The 19,541-nt window shown below is 40.8% G+C and overlaps 2 protein-coding genes across 2 annotated transcripts; both read left to right on the forward strand.

The window, feature by feature from the left end:
* Positions 1-8,819: 8,819 nt before the first annotated feature.
* On the forward strand, positions 8,820-11,620 carry LOC103992332 (subtilisin-like protease SBT1.5). Its single transcript, XM_009411977.3, has one exon. The coding sequence runs from the start codon at positions 8,935-8,937 to the stop codon at positions 11,305-11,307; it is 2,373 nt and encodes a 790-aa protein (XP_009410252.2). The 5' UTR covers positions 8,820-8,934; the 3' UTR covers positions 11,308-11,620.
* Positions 11,621-16,880: 5,260 nt separating this feature from the next.
* LOC135679222 (ethylene-responsive transcription factor 1-like) lies at positions 16,881-19,465 on the forward strand. The gene is made up of 3 exons (XM_065192722.1): positions 16,881-17,295; positions 18,247-19,120; positions 19,214-19,465. Exons 1-2 carry the CDS (start codon positions 17,034-17,036, stop codon positions 19,071-19,073), a joined length of 1,089 nt encoding a protein of 362 aa, XP_065048794.1. The 5' UTR covers positions 16,881-17,033; the 3' UTR covers positions 19,074-19,120; positions 19,214-19,465.
* Positions 19,466-19,541: the final 76 nt, after the last annotated feature.

Consider the following 19,541-nt stretch of genomic DNA (forward strand, 5'->3'; position numbering starts at 1 on the left):
ACTATCAATAATAATGATAACAGGTTTACAGTAGGTTTTCTCTAGATTAACTAGAGGATCAGAATAACATCAAGAACATAGATCTTGGCTCAAGAATAGCATATCTTCATCACATAGCTGGATCTCCTCCAAAGAGAATTTTAAGTCTCACAAAGTGGATATCACAGGAAAGTACCTTAGAGAGGGTAAACTGTAGATCAACACCGTTAGGATTGTAGAGTTTGCTGCAAGGATTCTCCACATAAAATTTGGGCCGAAACTGACAACGTTTAGCCACCGATCGTCAAGCAGAAAAACTCAAAAACCTTACTTTCTCTCTCTATTTCTCTCTCCTCTTTTCTGTCGCCGCACGCTAGACGCTCTTACTCTAATCTCACCCTAATTTCGTTCTCTCTAATCTCCAATTAGTTGATTTGGGCTTATGGCCCAAATTGTCCAAGCCCACATATGGATTAGACCCAACAATTCTCCTCCTCCAGCTCATATGGTGGGCTGTACCAAGCCCGCCCTTCGCCTACATGCTTCAAGCTTCTCCTTAGGCAAAGACTTTGTCAACATATCTGAATCATTATCATTGGTATGCACATTTTCCAACTGTAATTCTTTCATCTCAAGCACATCACGAATCCAGTGATATCTCACATCAATATGCTTGGATCTAGAATGGTATGTTGAATTCTTGGAGAGGTGAATAGCGCTCTGACTGTCACAATAAACAGTATATCCTTCCTGTTTCAAGCCCAATTCCTGTAGAAACTTTTTCATCCATAAAGCTTCCTTGCAGGCTTCAGTAACTGCTATGTATTCTGCTTCTGTGGTTGATAGAGCAACACACTTCTGTAACTTAGACTGCCAAGAGACTGCTCCTCCTGCAAATGTCATCAAGAATCCCGAAGTGGACTCCTTGGAATCAGTATCACCTGCCATGTCTGCATCTGTGTACCCTTCTAACATAGGTTCATCATCACCAAAACATAAACACAACCTGGAAGTACCTCTTAGATATCTTAATATTCATTTCACTACTGCCCAATATTCCTTTCTAGGATTTGAGAGAAATCGGCTAACAACTCCAACTGCATGAGCTATATCTGGCCTAGTACAAACCATAGCATATATCAAACTGCCTACTGCAGATGAGTAAGGCACTCTGGATATTTCTTCTTTTTCTTTCTCACTTGTAGGACATTGTTTTGAACTCAACTTGAAATGACCTGCAAGTGGAGAACAAACTGCTTTGGCTTTACTCATGTTGAATCTTTCAAGAACCTTTTCAATGTAAGTCTCCTGAGATAGTCAAATCTTCATTTTCTTCCTATCACGAAGAATCTTCATGCCAAGTATTTGTCTCACCGATCCTAAGTCTTTCATGGCAAAAGACTTACTTAGCTCTCTTTTAAGCTTTTCAATTTTTCCAACATCATGGCCAACAATCAACATATCATCAACATATAGCAGTAAAATAATAAAATCATCATCTGAAAATTTCTTCATAAACACACAATGATCAGATGTGGTTCTATCATACCATTGGCTCATCATAAAGGAATCAAACTTCTTGTACCACTGTCTAGGTGTCTGTTTGAGTCCATATAAGCTTTTCCTAAGCTTACATACTAGATTTTCTTTTCCCTTGACTTTGAAACCTTCTGGTTGCTCCATGTAAATTTCTTCTTCTAAGTCACCATGAAGAAATACTGTTTTCACATCAAGTTGTTCAACTTCTAAATTTAAGCGGGCAGCCAAACCAAGAACAACTCGGATAGAAGACATTTTTACAACCGGAGAAAATATTTCTTCAAAGTCAATACCTTTCTTCTGACTGATTCCTTTCACAAATAGTCGTGCCTTGTATCTTTGTTGTGAGCTATTATTTTCAGTCTTCAATTTATAAACCCACTTATTCTTGAGAGCTTTCTTCTCTTTCGGTAGCTTTACCAAGTCATAGGTGTGGTTCTCAAGCAAGGATCTCATCTCTTCTTGCATGGCTTTAACCCACTCACTCTTATTCTTATGTAGAATAGCTTCTTGGTAAGTTTCTGGCTCTCCCCCGTCAGTAAGCATAACATACTCATGTGGAGGATATCTGGTAGAGGGTTGTCGCTCTCTAGTGGATCTTCTCAATGAAATCTCAACTAGTGGTGGAGGTGCATGTTCAGTTGGTTCAGCATCATCAACTGTAGGTGTATCATCACTAGTATTCTCACCACAATCTTCTTGTTCATCTCCCCCATGATCATCATGAACTACAGGTGAAGGAATTGGACCCAAACTCCAAGGAATATAAACAGAGATTTTTGGCTTCTCAACATTATCACCATCATCAAACAATTGGTCTTCAAGAAACACAACATCTCTGCTTCTAATAATCTTCTTGTTCACTGGATCCCATAATCTGTACCCAAACTCTTCATGACCATATCCCAAGAAGATACATGCTTTTGCCTTATTATCAAGCTTGGACCTCTCATCTTTGGGAATATGAACAAATGCTTTACACCCAAAGACTCTCAAATGATTATAAGATATATCTTTTCCTCTCCATACTCTCTCTGGAACATCACCTTGCAGAGGAACTGATGGAGAAAGATTTATCATGTCAACTGTAGTTCTCATAGCCTCCCCCCAAAACGACTTTGGTAACTTGGCGTGGGAAAGCATATACCTAATCCTTTCTTCAATAGTTCTGTTCATCCTTTCTGCCACACCGTTCTGCTGGGGAGTTTTAGGAACTGTTTTCTCAAGCCTGATACCATGAAACCTGCAATAATTCTCAAAAGGACCCCTGTACTCGCCACCATTATCTGATCGAACACACTTTAGCTTTCTGCCAGTTTCCCTTTCAACATTGACATGAAACTCCTTGAAAGCATCGAGTACCTGGTATTTAGATTTCAAAGCAAAAGCCCAAACTTTTCTAGAATGGTCATCAATAAAAGTAACAAAATAAAGAGCTCCTCCAAGAGTTCTAGTTTGCATAGTACAGACATCAGTATGAACTAAATCAATAACATCTGATCTTCTAGATTATGGATATGTCTAAAATGCAACTCTATGCGTTTTTCCAACTAAGCAATGATCACAAGCTTTAAGAGATGTACCTTGCAACTCTGGTAAAAACTGCTTTCTAGCAAGAGTTTGAAGTCCCTTCTCGCTGATATGTCCAAGCCTCTTATGCCAAAGATCTATACTTTCACCTTTTCGAATTGCATTAATCTTTCCTTTGTGTAGCTTAGCTTCCATGACGTAAAAAGAGTTAATCTTCTTTCCTTTTGCCACAATTAGAGAACCTTTAGTGAGTTTCCATTTACTTTCACCAAAATAATGTGCAAAGCCCTCATCATCAAGTCTACCTGTAGATATCAAGTTAAGACGAATATCTGGAACATGCCTTACATCTTTGAGTATTAATTTGCTCCCAATACTGGTCTCCAAGCAAATATCTCCAATACCCACAATCCTAGATGTATCATTGTTTCCCATTCTGACATTACCAAAATCACCAGTAGTGTAAGATCTAAAGAAATCACCATTAGAAGTAACATGAAATGAAGCACCAGAGTCAATTACCCAATTACTGTCCTGAGCTGCAAGGCTAACACAACCTTCATCACAAACAATAGTGATATTACCTTCAGCAGCAACTGTATTGGTCTCTTTCTCATTTTTCTTCATTTCATTCTGTTCTCACTTCCAAAACCTACACTCTTTCTTCATGTGACCTGGCCTATTACAGTGAAAACATTTGATATCTCTTTTAGACTTGGATCTTCCTCTATAACCATATGGATTTCTGCTATGACTTCTTCCACGTCTTTCTTGTTTTTCAGTAACAAATGCACTAGAAGAAGATTCACCCTGTTCTTTCCTTCTGGCATCTTCATTTAGCAAACTGTCTTTAACCATATTTATGGTTAGAGTCCCCTCTGGCGTGGAGTTACAAATAGTCACCACATACATTTCCCAACTTTCTGGTAAAGAGCTGAGAAGTAATAATCCCTGCATCTCATCATCTATATTCATTTTCATAGCAACCAGCTTGTTTGCAAGACTCTGAAATAGACTTATGTGCTCAATAATGTTACCACCATCTTTATACTTCAAATTTACAAGCCTTCTGAGGAGAGAAATTCTATTTCCCACTGTCTTTTTCGTAAAGAGGTTTTCTAACCTTTGCCAAACAACATCAGCTCTGGTTTCATCTGAAATATGCTCATGCAAGTTTATATCCATTCATCTTCTAATATAGACAATAGCTTTCCTATGTTGAACTTCTCATTCTTCATCGTCCATAATAGAAGGTTTATCTTTAACCTTGATAGGCTAATACAAATCTTTGCAATAGAGCAAATCTTCCATCAGACGCCTCCAAGTGGAATAATTTGATGAGTTCAATTTAATCATACTATCTGACTGCTCCATTTCAATCACATAAGAAAACTAGCACCAAACAACCTGATGCTCTGATACCACTTGTTGGGAAGAAACCTGTTAATGCGGAATAATCTTTTCCTTCTTTGTGTATCAAAATGGGTTCCTCATCAAAATACCAACTTGATATCCAAATGAAAATATCAACCAACATAGCATAAACAATAGAGCAAATAATCAATCACACGGTGAGACCAAATCTTTTTTACGTGGAAAACCCAATGTGGGAAAAACCATGGGACCGTAGTCCACCTCAAACTTCCACTATCAATAATAATGATAACAGGTTTACAGTAGGTTTTCTCTAGATTAACTAGAGGATCAGAATAACATCAAGAACATAGATCTTGGCTCAAGAATAGCATATCTTCATCACATAGGTGGATCTCCTCCAAAGAGAATTCTAGGTCTCACAAAGTGGATATCGCAGGAAAATATCTTAGAGAGGGTAAACTATAGATCAATACCGTTAGGATTGTATAGTTTACTGCAAGAATTCTCCACATAAAATTTGGGTCGAAACTGACAACGTTTAGCCACCGATCGTCAAGCAGAAAAACTCAAAAACCTTACTTTCTCTCTCTCTTTCTCTCTCCTCTTTTCGAATTTCACGCTCTTACTCTAATTTCACCTTAATTTCATTCTCTCTAATCTCCAATTAGTTGATTTGGGCTTATGGCCTAAATTGTCCAAGCCCACGTATGGATTAGAGCCAACACGTAAAGAGAGAAGGAGAGAGAAAGATTAGGATGTTGAGTTTTTTATTTGACGATAAGTGGCCAAACGTTGTCGGTTTTGATCTAAATTTTATACATAAAATCTTTGCAATAAGCTTTACAAGTTTACCCTCTGAGGTAATTTTCTGTTATATCCACTTTGTGAGATATAGAATTTTTTTTGATGAGATCCATATATATAATGATTATATATTATTCTTGAGCCAAGATTTATGTTGTTGATGTTATTATAATTCTCTGGTTATTCTAGAAAAGATTTACTATAAACTTGTTATCATTACTATTGATAATGGATACTATTGATAATGGAAATTTGAGATGAACTACAGTCCCATAGTTTTTTCCACATTGAGTTTTTCACGTTAAAAATTTAGTCTAATGGTGTGATTAATTTATTGTTATATTGTTTATGCTATGCTGGTTGATATTTGTATTTTAATATCGAATTGATATTTGATGAGGAACTCATTTTGATACACAAAGATGAAAAAGAATTATTCCGTTTTAATATGTTTTCTTGTACAACACCTAGCAATAATCTTACCATTGTCATACTATAATATTTGATTTAAAGCTTCGACATACTTCTTCCATGCTTTAAGTGACTACAAAGTCCAAGCGATTCCGTGACTACAAAGTCTATATGAAATGGAAGGTTCTTTTATGTAGCTTCGAGAGAGAAATTACTGATGATCTTTCAGCTTGGGTTAGGCTCTCCGAAAGTTTCCTAATGCTCCCAAAGGTATTCTTTTCATAAATCAAGAGACAAATTAATAGACAAATCAAGAAAGTTGACAGATCAATCATTATATACCTTTTTCTTCTTTCGAGGGAAGTCTTCCATGTATTGCTTTACTGTCTATGCTGCTACTACTAGTCTTCCTCTACCCTTTTGACAGTTCATGAAGTGGCCATTCTCGTGACTTCTACATGATCATGGTTGTGATGGTTACATCGCATGGGTGTTGTACCATGAAATTGTATCGCGCAGTGACTTAATTATGGTTGAGAGAACTCCATTTTGATCCTCTCCTCTCACCACCACTGTATACCAACACAGTCTTCTCTTTCATACTCTTTTCGCAGTATATTTCTCAGTCATGCCTTAAAATATAGCTGACATGATTTATCTTATTTCAGCTTGTCGAATCACAGGATGATTGGAACCAACTGTTGTAGATGTGATCCCAACTTTAAGAGCAGAAAGCGACATCCATGTCTATGAAGAAGCTGGTCCATGTGAGTTGTTTGCCCACAGGTTGCCACCAATTCCCAGTGTGAGTTGAGCATGTGGCTATGCTCTGGTATGGGCATCATGGTTGATGATGATGATGTGAAGCTTGCTGAAAACACGCGACTGTGAAAGAGATAAGCTACTGAGTTGGATGGCACTCTAAACCAGACAAACAAATTATGGAGTGAGAGTTAATACAGTTTGCCAAAAGGTTAACACTATAGGGTCTTGTTCAGTAATGGTAACAGCAAACATCCCTGGACCATTGATCTTGAGCACTGACCCACAGGGAATGCTGAGGAATGCAGACGACAAATTGGATCATATAGATTTGCATTTGCATCCCCAGCTCTTTTCTTTGTGTTTAGGGTTTCAATTAGTCTGGTGGTGAACTGCTGCAAGGTTTTGTTTCTTCCATTGTTTGAGGCAGACTGTCCAATAATAGGCTAATGGACTGCATATACAAGAGTACAGGATTCTCAGCGGTCCATTATCCACACCTAATTAAAGATTCAGGACACTGATACTTCCACTAGATATATCATCTCAAGATTGCAGCATTCCTCATGCATTTAGTCTGCTTGAACATACACCAGAGGAAATCTCTCCACCATGAGGCCTTGAGCATGCGAGTATTTAAGAGAGATCTAATAATTGCATGTGAGCTGTGCCCAACTCACCTATCTTCATCTCTTCCAAAGAAATATGCTGCTCTAAGCCTCTGTAGATCTGCTTTATCTTTTACTTTACTTTGTTCTCTTCCTTTTGGAAAACTGGGCTTGTCCACACCCCGAGCATCTCTCTTTACCTGTCTGCTTTAGGTGTGTTAACTACTACGTGCAACGTGTGTGAAGAGAGGGTGTTAAAAGAATCTCCATGGGTCGAACACTCGAACACAGTGCAAGGTGACAGGATCTGAAATCCACTGAGCATGCTTGAAAAGAATAACAGCTCTGGAGATGTCGTGGACTTGGTAAAACTGCACCGACTTGATCTTGAGTTCCTTAATCATGAAATGAAGCTGATACCAATCAAGCAAACAAATGCTTGACTGTACATCAATTAATCTACACATTTCCATTGATTCCAAAAGGTAGAGCTTCCGTCTTCTCATGGTGATGTATCTGAGAGAGGTGGAGGTGCGATTATTGCCGCATTTAAGCAGTGGGAAAGTTGGAGCTTTCTACGAACTGTGAAGCAGAAGAATGGAAGGTAATGAGCACTTGGATCTCGAAGAATGGTGTTACTTTTTTCCTTTGTGTAGAAGGTGGACCGAGTGAGTCGATCACCATGGCTGGCCTCCATGAAAAAGGGCCGAGATGGAATGATGGCAGATGAGATGGAAGGTTGGGGAATATGGCGTGAAATGGCAACGCGTGGGGGAGTTCACGGGCGAGGGGGAAGGTGGATAAACATGAGTAGAGCGAACAGCGAAGGGACCACGCGGACGACCAAATCACCAGATGTGGCGACATCCACTGCAGCAACAGTAGCTGCAGCAGAACAGGAAGAACAAGAACACCTTTCCTTCGTGATCCATCTCCTTTATCTCAGTCTTTGTGCCTTCATCTCCCACTTATCACACAAAGTGGATGTTTAGATCAACCGTTCCAGTCAACAAAACAAAACCGGCATATCTTTGCAAGATTGTGTTAGTCTTGACAATTATAATAAAGAAATCTAGTAGATCCAAACATACACGAGCAATCCAACCGTGAACTCAGAACTAAATTAATCCTAATCTATTATTGATTTCTGTCAATTTCCAGATCCTATTCCTCAATTGACGATGATCTGAGTATGCAATCTAACATTTTCTTCCTGTTTCTCCTCTTTTTGCTGATTAATTTATGTAACATCTCTCGGTAATCTACAAGACATCATTTGTATTCTTATTTGCAACTACATCGAATAACAATCAAATAAATGATCATGTTGCTTGTGGTGACTGAAAGCTTATTGTATCCTTTTCCCTACACTGAAGCAAAACCAACATGTAATAAAGGCAACATCACATGCAGATCAATCGATTTCCTATTTATTTCATCTGTATTTAAATTTAGCACGCGTCATTTAAAAATTCTAAATATTAAAAGCTATAATAATTTTTAATAAAAACTAATAAATGTTATTTAGAATATGTTTTATGGGATGATATTAAAATTTTTGATTAGTTTTTTAATAATATTAACATTTTTGGAGAAGGACATATGTGTAATATTTAATTTTTTAGTAATTATGATATTTCCCAAATGACTAAGGGCGAATATGTAATAATACATGAAATAAATAATAATAATAAATAAACGACAACAAATTTTTCTTAGATCATCAAAAAGATTAAAAAACAAAAAAACTCAACTTTATCACTGCCGGCATTATAAACAGACCTCTGACACACTTCACACTCATCTATATGCGTGCTGTCCTTCTTCCTCCCCTCCCTCCCTCGCTCTTCCTCTTCCTCTTCCCTCCTCGCTCTCTTTTTTGTCGATATTGCTTCACAAACAACAGTAAGACACCTTAATAAAGATGGAGAGGAAACTCCTCCAGTTTGCGTGCCCACCATTCATCTTCTTCCTTCTCCTTCTCATCCCCTCGATCTCCGCCGTCGAACACCTTCAGACGTACATCGTGCGGGTGGACGCCGACGCTAAGCCCTCCATCTTCCCCACCCACGCCCACTGGTACGAGACCGCCGTCCTCGCCGCCGCTGCTTCCTCCGATGGCAGCGCCGCCTGGACTCCCGGTGGCCCGCTGATCCACACCTACTCGTCCCTCTTCCATGGCTTCTCCGCCCGCCTGTCCCCATCGGCTGCCGCCTCCCTCGCTTCCTCTCCTGGCGTCCTCGCTGTCCTCCCCGAGCTCATCCGCCACCCGGATACCACGCGGTCCCCCGAGTTCCTCGGCCTCCTCTCCTCCGACCGCACCGGGCTCCTGGCCGAGTCCGACTACGGTTCCGAGCTCGTAATCGCCGTCGTCGACACCGGCATCACCCCCGCCCACCGCAGCTTCTCCGACCGTGGCCTTGGCCCCGCCCCCGCTCGCTGGCGCGGCGAGTGCGTCTCGGGGCCGGGATTCCCGGCCTCTTCCTGCAATCGCAAGCTCATCGGCGCGCGTTACTTCTCCGGCGGATACGAGGCCACCTCAGGCCGCATGAACGAGTCCGCTGAGCTCCGGTCCCCGCGGGACACTGATGGCCACGGCACCCACACCGCCTCCATCGCCGCGGGGCGCTACGTCTTTCCCGCCTCCACCCTCGGCTATGCCCGCGGCGTCGCTGCCGGCATGGCACCCAAGGCCCGCCTCGCGGCATACAAGGTCTGCTGGGCCGCTGGCTGCTTCGACTCCGACATCCTTGCCGCCTTCGATGCCGCCGTCGCCGACGGCGTCGACGTTGTCTCCCTCAGCGTCGGGGGCGTAGTCGTTCCCTACTACCTCGACGCTATCGCCGTCGGGGCCTTCGCTGCCGCCGAGGCTGGCATCTTTGTCTCGGCCTCCGCTGGCAACGGCGGTCCCGGCGGACTTACCGTCACCAACGTCGCCCCATGGGTCGCCACCGTCGGGGCTGGGTCCATGGACCGCGACTTTCCTGCTGACGTCAAGCTCGGCAACGGCCGTGTCCTTCCAGGCGTCAGCGTCTACGGCGGCCCCGCCCTCACCGCCGGCCGCCTCTACCCATTGGTGTACGCGGGCGCCGCCCAGGGCGCAGGTGACGGCTATTCCTCCTCGCTCTGCCTCGAGGGTTCCCTCAACCTGGACGCCGTGAAAGACAAGATCATCCTCTGCGATCGCGGCGTCAACTCCCGCGCCGCCAAAGGCGAGGTCGTTCGCAAGGCCGGCGCCGTCGGGATGATCTTAGCCAATGGAGTGTTCGACGGGGAGGGCCTCGTTGCCGACTGCCACGTCCTGCCCGCCACCGCCGTCGGCGCCGTCGCGGGCGACGAGATCCGCAAGTACATTGCCGCCGCGACACCCAAGTCTCCAGCCACCGCCACCATCCTCTTCCGCGGCACCCGTCTCGGGGTCCGCCCCGCGCCAGTGGTCGCGTCGTTCTCCGCCCGCGGGCCAAATCCCCAAGCGCCGGAGATCCTTAAGCCAGACATCATAGCCCCGGGGCTGAACATAATCGCGGCCTGGCCTGACAACGTCGGGCCCGCTAGTATTCCATCCGATCAACGGAGGACAGAGTTCAACATCCTCTCGGGAACGTCGATGGCATGCCCTCACGTGTCCGGCCTCGCTGCACTCCTCAAGGCGGCGCATCCGGACTGGTCTCCGGCGGCCATCAAGTCGGCGCTGATGACCACAGCCTACGTCAAGGACAACAGGGGAACAACAATGCTTGACGAGTCCACCGGCAATTCCTCAGACGTGTTCGACTTCGGGTCCGGCCATGTCAACCCGCAGCGGGCGATGGACCCTGGGCTCGTCTACGATCTCACGCCGACCGACTACGTGAATTTCCTGTGCAACCTGAACTACACGCAGCAGAACATCAAGGCGATCACCCGGCGGGCGGCGGATTGCCGGGGAGCGAGGAAGGCTGGGCACGCCGGGAACTTGAACTACCCGTCGTTCTCGGCCGTGTTCGTGGAGGACGGGACGAAGCGGAGGATGTCGACGCACTTCATTCGGACGGTGAGGAACGTAGGCAACGGTGCGGCGGTGTACAGGGCGACGGTGCGGGCGCCAGAGGGGAGCACGGTGACGGTGGAGCCGACAGAGTTGGCGTTCCGGAGGGCAGGGCAGAAGCTGAGCTTTTTGGTGAGGGTGAAGGCGGCCACGGCGGAGAAGCTGGCGCCGGGGAGCTCCAGCGTGAGGAGTGGAGCATTGACATGGAGCGACGGGAGGCATTCTGCGAACAGCCCCATAGTGGTCACAGTTCAGGCGCCATTGTCATGATGCGAACATGAAAGCTGCAATGCTTTTGCTTCGATGGAGTGGACAACCTGAGTCCTAGCGCTGCTGGGCTTTAGAAAGCTTCAATATATGCTAAGGTTTTTCTTCTCTTGCTTTCCTTGTCGTCGCTGTTCTACAGGACCCCTTTGTCGAGGGGCTTATATGATGTTCACAGGTATGTATATGTGTTGAAGATGAGGGTGTGGTTTCAGTCATGTAAGAGAGGGAAAGTCGTCTCTGGTGCGTGGGAAAGTGTATCGACACCAAAAGCAGGAAGAGAAAAAGAAAGATCAACAAGGGATGGGAGGATTGATGAGCTCGGTGTCAAGTAACGTTCTGCTGTAGCAAAACAATGCACCGTCTTCCATCTGGCTCCTGTGCGTCTGACCGAGGCATGTGACTAGTTTAGCTAGGTTGTCACCGTGCAGTGGGGAGAGAGAACCAGTGGGGGTGAAAAGTGCTGTGGTTAAATGAGCTCGGCTCCAATTTTCCAACCCTTAAAGAAGACTGCAGTGAGTGCAGATATGGATGTGCGTACCAGCTGGGCCTGCCACTGCCACTGTCAGTGCCAGTGCAGATGACTGGAAACGGATCTGACGGTACTAACACCAGCTGGTGGGAGCAGGGATGCTTTGGAATTTGTGGTGCCACGCTAACACCTTCTCTCACAGGACGGTGCCAATGCAGTGCAGCCATTTAATTAGCTGGTCTCCGTGTGGGGATGAGATCCTCTCTGCAGTGAGGCATCTCGATGAGAAAATATTTCAAGAGAAAAAGGTGACTAAAAAATAAACACCACCTAGTTTTGGAGCTAAATTTGAGTGGCGTCAGCAGCTTTCTCACCAGTGATTTGGATCGTAACATGCCCAGACTTCCTGCTCGATCATTGACAACCGAAGAACACAATTAAATCAATCTGCTGAATGAACAACGGATGCCCAGGTCGCAGGAAATCGAGCTTCCTTGATCACTACGAATCGATAAACTAAGATGTGCTTTGATTGCAAGGTTGATCCTGTGCTTTGATTCCGACGACGAATGCATCCGGTTCTTGATCAGAGCAGAGGTTTCCAAGTGGAGTCAGCAAGGCGTAAACATCGTCCATCGGCATTGAATGGTTAGGACTGGTTACAAAGCTGGGAATCTGAAACCAGCAATGAGTTGCCACTATGCCCGGAACTACGAGTTCGTCGCGATATTCGATGCAGACTTCGAACCAAACCCTGATTTCCTCAAGCTCAGCATCCCACATTTGAAGGTAAACACGTCCGGCAGCTGTCGATTGGTGTGAAGGGCGAGTTCGAGTGATGCTAGCTGTGCATTAATTTGTGATCCAGGGAAATCCTGAGCTCGGATTAGTCCAGGCACGGTGGAGCTTCGTGAACAGGGATGAGAACCTGTTGACTCGTCTCCAGTACATCAACCTCTGCTTCCATTTCTGCAACTTCTTCAGGATCAAACCTTTATTAAAGAATTATTATGAAATAAATTCTTGTGATCCTTTTTATTTTTTCTTCTGTTATCTGGAATGTATCATTTATTTGTCACCATAATAAGAACTATCTATCTCCATAGTGAATTGATGGCAAAGCAATACAAATAATACAAAATAAGAACCATCTCCTTAGTAAACTGATGACAAAGCGATATAGATAATGCAACAAAAGAATAATCTTCTTAGTAAACAGATGACAAAGAAATATAGATAAAAATTATGAAAACTTTGGAAAAATCCATGGAAAAATTCACGAGAAAAAGAAGAGATTGATGTGCTCAAGTTTCAACTTAGCTAATAAAAATTAAAGAACAAAAAGATGTTTAGATAATTAAATATAACGATATAACGAGTTAACCAAAAATTGCAACAATGTAATAACCAGTGTCGAAAATATACCCAGAAAATAAGAAGAAGATTGAAATCGATGATACATTTGAAAAGCATCTGCTTAATAGAGATAGTAATAATCGTAAATCTATATCACAAAAAAAACATTAATAGGGAAAAGCACATAAGTAGGAATATCAAATTCTAAAAAAAAATTTGACGGAAATGTATGGCAACATAATAGAAAAATATGTTACAATAACAACCTCCATCATCACATCTTGCATGTAATAGAAATATCAAAGCATAAGAAGAAATCAAAGTGCAACATAATCATTAATTAAACAACACCTCACAAAGAAAAAATTAAAATTTTATAATGAAAATCAAGTAAATCAAAGATCAATGGATAAGGTGGTCGATGTTGTACTTGTTTTGGATCCTTTTATTTTTCGGGTTTTGTTTTCCGTTTTGTGATCCATCTCAATTGATAATCTATACCTTGATCTTTGATTTACTATATTTTCATTGTGAAGTTCCTATTTTACCTCTACCAAGTGTTGTTTAATGATGATTACGTTGCTCTTGATTTCTTCTTATGTTTTGTTATTTCTATTACATGCTAGATGTGATGATGGAGGCTACTAATGTAATATATCTTTCTTTCATGTCTTTCCCCATTAAAAATTTATTTTTTAAATATATTTAAGGTTATTATGATCTCTTACATGTAAACGCTTTTCAAATGTATCATTAATTTCTATCTTGCCTTATGTTTAGGGTACATCTTTGGTTACATTCTTGCAATTTTTAGTTATGAAGTTATATCGTAATATTCAGTTATCTTTTATGTTTGATTTTTTGCCTCTTTTAGTTGTTTTGTTCTATTTTTAAATTATTTTTGTACCAAAAAATAAACATCTTTTCTGTTTCTTTTTTTTTTTTTTTTTTTTTTGTGCTAAGTTGAAAATTGAGCATATCAATCTCTTCCTTTTCTCTTTGCTTACTTTTTCAGATTTTTCCTAAATTTTATTCATATCACTTTATCATTAGTTTACTAAGCAGATTGTTCTTATTTTATATTATCTGTATTGCTTTATCATCAGATAGTTTTTATTTTGTATTATTTGTATTGCTTTGCCAGCTTACTAAGTAGATGATTCTTATTTTATATTGATCTTTTTTTTTTTTCCCAACAAGTGATAAGTAAAAAGAAGTTTTTGTTATAGTTTATTCTCTTTCACACTATTAATGTAGTGATTTTAAAGTAGTGTGATTTTGTTACCAAGAAATCTGTGTTGTGTCTTTGAGTTAAGTCCTTTTATTTACTCATATAAGATAATTCTGGAGATATGTTAGACTACAAAACCACTTCTATCCATTCCCAGATTCTTAAGCTTACTATGGAACTCTCTCTCTCTCTCTCTCTCTCTCACTATGTTTTCTACAAAGTATTCCAAACCTTCAATTTCCCTAGTGAAAGAGCATCAATCTTCTTCATTTGGAGAGTACATTTCAAATAATTTTATGTTTTAGGATAATGCTTAATATAATTAGAGTAGGTAATGGCAACCACATCCCCATATGAAAGAATAAGGTTGTGCATATTTATCTTTCCAAGACCCTCCTACATCAGGGGGAAGCTGTATTTTCTTATTAAAAATATTTAAATATTTATTATTCTCAATGAAATAAAAATCTTATTCAAAGTAAGATTTTCTTTGACAGAGTTGTACAAGTGAGAAAAAAATATATCCATTATATGTGAAGATATAAATTAGATATGTGATGGATCAGCTTAGAAGCTTGAGGACTTGCATAGACCCCCCAAAAAAAAAAGTCATGAGATGACCAACAAGAAAATGTTTCTTTTCATCCTCTCATTTCTTTGTGATTACTTTTGACTAGAAAAGTGACTTCTTATGTCTTAGATATGACACATTCATGCACCAAACTGTCCTAAGTTCATTTAACTTGGACCAAAAAGGGGTGAAATGTTCTAACACAGAATCAACATTCAACTGTGTTATTGATTATCTTACACCACCTTCTCTTCTTTGGTCATGTAACACTTTCTACTAAGATGTATTCTCATCTTGTCAACAAAATCTAATCACCATCTTGCCTTTTTCATGAATGAGATTGCATTAGAAAGAAGATAATTGCATGATTGAAAACTAGTCATGTCAATTTAATTTGTATTTTATGATTAGAATTAGACAACCTGAAAAGCTTCTCTATCCTCTCTTCCTAAACAACTCTTGATAATGTAACATAGTGAGGAAAAAAATCCTTCTACTTCACTTATGTATAGAAAGATGATCTTCAAGAGATAAGAAATTTATTATCACTCATTCACATCCATTACATCTATCATGTCAAGTTGATCCAATATCATATCAATATATATCTCAAATCTTGCTATAGAAACACAAACAACTTTTCCTTTATTTCTCTATAAAAATTGAAAGGTAAGCACTAGAAGCAACTACAGCATTCTTAGGTAGCAAATTGTGATGTGGTCTCCATGGTGGTGGTGTGAGGAGCCAACAAGAACCTTGACGAGGCAAGGCAATGCTGGCTCATCTAAAGAGACAAGTATCAGGCTGAGGCTGATGATAGAGATGCCATGACAGTGATGCAAAACTGACCTGTGGATGTCATCTATCATGAAATCAACCTTGATCAATTGATCTTTGGTGGGTCTGTCTCCCAATGTTAAATTTAAGTTGTTGGTGATCTTTCTAATGGAAGATAATATCCATTAGGTCACATCTCTCTCTCTCTCTCTCTCTCTCTCTCTCTCTCTTTTCATTTTTTTTTCTTTTTGTTAAGGTAAGTAATTTAAGATTGTAATCAAGATTTATGATCATTTGCAAGCTTTTTATGCACTCAAAGCAATGAAAAATAACTACATGCTAATTTATCTAATTTTCATCATCTAAGTGAAATAAGAAAATGAATAAAAATAAGCTTTAATAATCATAAAAGTGACAAAATAATATATTTGATCTTGAATAAATGATGTCCAATAATTCAAGAATGACAAAATATACTAAATCAAATCATCATCATCTTCATCATGGGATGACATGTATTATATAAAAACTTCCAACGAGTGATTAAAGGTATAATTATGTCATGAAAGATTTGTTTATATCATGATTGAGGCTAAGTAATACCTTTAGATTATTTGACTCATGTTTGGCCCATGGTTTTGAAGAAATCATGATGGACATTAGATTTGTTCTCTAGAGAAGCATAATCCTTCACCCAATCAAACCTCCAACTCTTGTTTGTCTCTTCCTCTAGATGTGGATGTTCACAATGATAGAAAGACGCATGATGAGGTGCTCATGGCACCATCAAAGTGACTCAACAAGACAATTAGTGTGAGATTAACAATTAATTCCAAGATCCTATGTTGCGACTCATGATGTCATTTCCAATGTCATCTCTCAACCCAATTCAAACAAACCACTAAAATGTCCCTCACTTCCAAGATTGATTGCAAGATTGCATATATATATATATATATATATATATATATATATATATATATATATATATATAATATTAATCCAAATTATTGAATATGATGATTGGTTTTTACTCTTAGCACATTAAAAGAATATTTCTAAGTATTTATAAGGGGTTATATGAAAGTTTTGTATTACAAAGGGCAAATACGACAATTCCACACTTTTGGGCGTATTAATGCATTTTATTCGCACTTACTCTCGCTATAAGCGCGTCTTTCCATTCATCTCCCCCCATCGATCTCTCCTCTCTCTCTCTATAAAGGAATAAGGTTTGTATTTGATCCATTTCTCCGCCAATTGGTGCTGTTGGAGTAGTCTTGAGAGAATCAGGAAGAGTTCGAGGAGGGATTTGAGGGTCGAGGATGTGTGGAGGGGCGATCATCTCCGACTACATTCCGGCCGGGGCGGGGCCGCTGCGGGTGACCACGGATTACCTGTGGCCAGATCCGAACAATGGCTGCGGAATGAAGGCGGGGGAGAAGAAGAAGAAGAGGAGGAGCGGTCGTGGCCGTCGCCTCCCGGCGGAGGAGACGGACGATGACTTCGAGGCAGATTTCCAGGAGTTCGAGGAGGACGGCGAGGTTGATCTCTTCCATATCGAGTCCTTCGCTTTAACTTCGGAAGGTACCATCACTAGAGAGAAAAAAAAATCGTCTTTTTAGGTCACTTCTTTGTGAAAGCACGGATTAAAATTCAATATGCAGAAAATCTAATGAAAATTTTGGATGCGTTTACTTTATCTTTTTTAGGGTAATTATCTGTATATCATTTCGTAAATTGTGGGAACTGAGGTGATTGTCTGTTTTTCTTTTATTGTCAGAAATTTGCAGAAAAGGTACCATTGTTATTCTATTTCCTTTTCTTCCTGTCTTGTTTATGGAATGCAGATACTTTGATAAAGTGTTGATAGAAGTGTAGAATTAAAAGTTCTTTCTTTCTCACTTCCTATTAATTGACAAATCCGAATTGAAATAATTTTTGGCAAATTAACATTTTTATTGGACAGATTGAGCAGGCCGCATTTTTATTTATATTAAGATATTATGTTGTTGTTGATGGGATTAAACAATATTTTGAATTTGATTTAGTGTTTGTTTTCCTAGTCCTATCTCAACTCATATCGCAGTTCTTGGGGTTCCTCTTTTATGTGATAACCACTCCTTTTAAGCTTAATTACCATCACCTATCTCGATTTGATTTGTGTCCTCGTCCTTGCAAAACATTTCTTGAATTCCTTCCAAAGAATTCTGTGACACTCTTTCTTGTCTGCTTTACACTGATGCCCACATCACCTAAAAGTCTGGTTTACACTGCTGAAGTCCCTATTGATACCTATTACCATACGCTTATGGTTCACACCAAAGTTGCAAGTATATCCAAGTTTTGCAGATCAGGTCCATAGTTGGACTTGAATCAGTGGAATCAGAGTGGGGCTTTTTTTTTTTGTTTAGAACAATTATTAATTGAGTGGGATTTTTTGAAAAACCAACAGAAATTGATTGATCCTGTGGATTCGAGTTGTTTCTACTTGAATTTGTCAGTGCTAGATCCTCATGATATTGCCTTTGGCTGCAGATAAACCAGTCCCTACGAGACCTTCAGAGGTTGATGTACCTGCATCCAGGTCTGCTAAAAGGTACAGAAAGAATCAATATAGGGGTATCCGTTGGCGTCCTTGGGGGAAGTGGGCAGCTGAAATTAGAGATCCTCGTAAGGGAGTTCGTGTCTGGCTTGGAACCTTCAACACTGCTGAAGAAGCTGCAAGAGCATATGATGCAGAAGCTCGTAAGATTCGTGGCAAAAAAGCCAAGCTCAACTTCCCTGATGGGTCACTTCCTTGTGTCCAGAAGTCCCTTCCGAAACTAGCTGCATCAAGAACATCAAAAACAGAGATGCCCAACTATAATAAGTGCTTCAATCACCTCTATGACCCATTTCAAGATTTCTGCTCATCTTTTGACTTCATCGAAGTGGATCCCATCATACAATCTGAGAAACTGAGTTCGTTCCCAGGGATAAAACCAGCTCCACCTACTGTGGTGGCTGGGATGAATTTGCAATCTGACCTACATGAGATTAAGACTCCAGAAATCACATCAGTTATTTCTCCAACAATTTCTGAAGTTGAAGAGACAGCCTGCCTAGAAAAAGGTGTTGCTCCAAAGAAACTGAAGAACAATGTAGGACGAGCTGTGCCTACTAAGGAAAGTGCTGCTGGGAAACCCTCCATAGAGTTGTCTGCTTATGAACCATACATGAAATTTCTGCAGATAACTTATTTGCAGTCGAGCACAGATGACTCAATCGACAACCTTCTCGGTGGTGATTTGACTCAAGACTTTAGCAGTGTGGACCTCTGGAGCTTCGACAACCTGCCACAGTTGGGGAGCAGCATCTTCTGAGGATCCTCGAGTTATGGCATCCATTATCATGTAGATAACATATAAGTGTAAGCATCACTGCTTTCATTTTGTAACTACTATGCTGTTTATGGCTTGTGTTTGTCATTTGGTTTGAGCTGTCTTTCCTTTTTCGGTTGCAGGGAATGAAAGTGTTGGAGGATATAAAATTGTTGCATGGACTATCATCTATGTCACTGTACTATATCTCTGTTTGAGAGTGTTTTAAGTGTTTTGGTCCTTTTGGATTCCCCAAATGTTAGTCAAATTATCAGTATAGTAGGAAATGCTGAATATGGATTTGGCTGTATGTCTGATACTCCTAATGGAGATGCTTGTAGACATCATGGCATGCTTATTTTATGGTTCAATGGCTACCTTCCATATTTATGTTATGCTTTGATATTGCTAATTGCTGGTATGTGATGCATCTTGAGCCTTCCTTTCATCTTATAACTGGAACATAATGTT

Source organism: Musa acuminata, chromosome BXJ1-7 (assembly GCF_036884655.1).
Source record: "Musa acuminata AAA Group cultivar baxijiao chromosome BXJ1-7, Cavendish_Baxijiao_AAA, whole genome shotgun sequence".
NCBI lineage: Eukaryota > Viridiplantae > Streptophyta > Magnoliopsida > Zingiberales > Musaceae > Musa > Musa acuminata.

Coding starts and splice junctions, on each gene's coding strand:
- LOC103992332 (XM_009411977.3), top strand. CDS start 8,935: ATGGAGAGGAAACTCCTCCAGTTTGCGTGCCCACCATTCATCTTCTTC.
- LOC135679222 (XM_065192722.1), top strand. CDS start 17,034: ATGTGTGGAGGGGCGATCATCTCCGACTACATTCCGGCCGGGGCGGGG. Junction 17,296..18,246: donor CTTCGCTTTAACTTCGGAAG/GTACCATCACTA, acceptor CTTTGGCTGCAG/ATAAACCAGTCCCTACGAGA.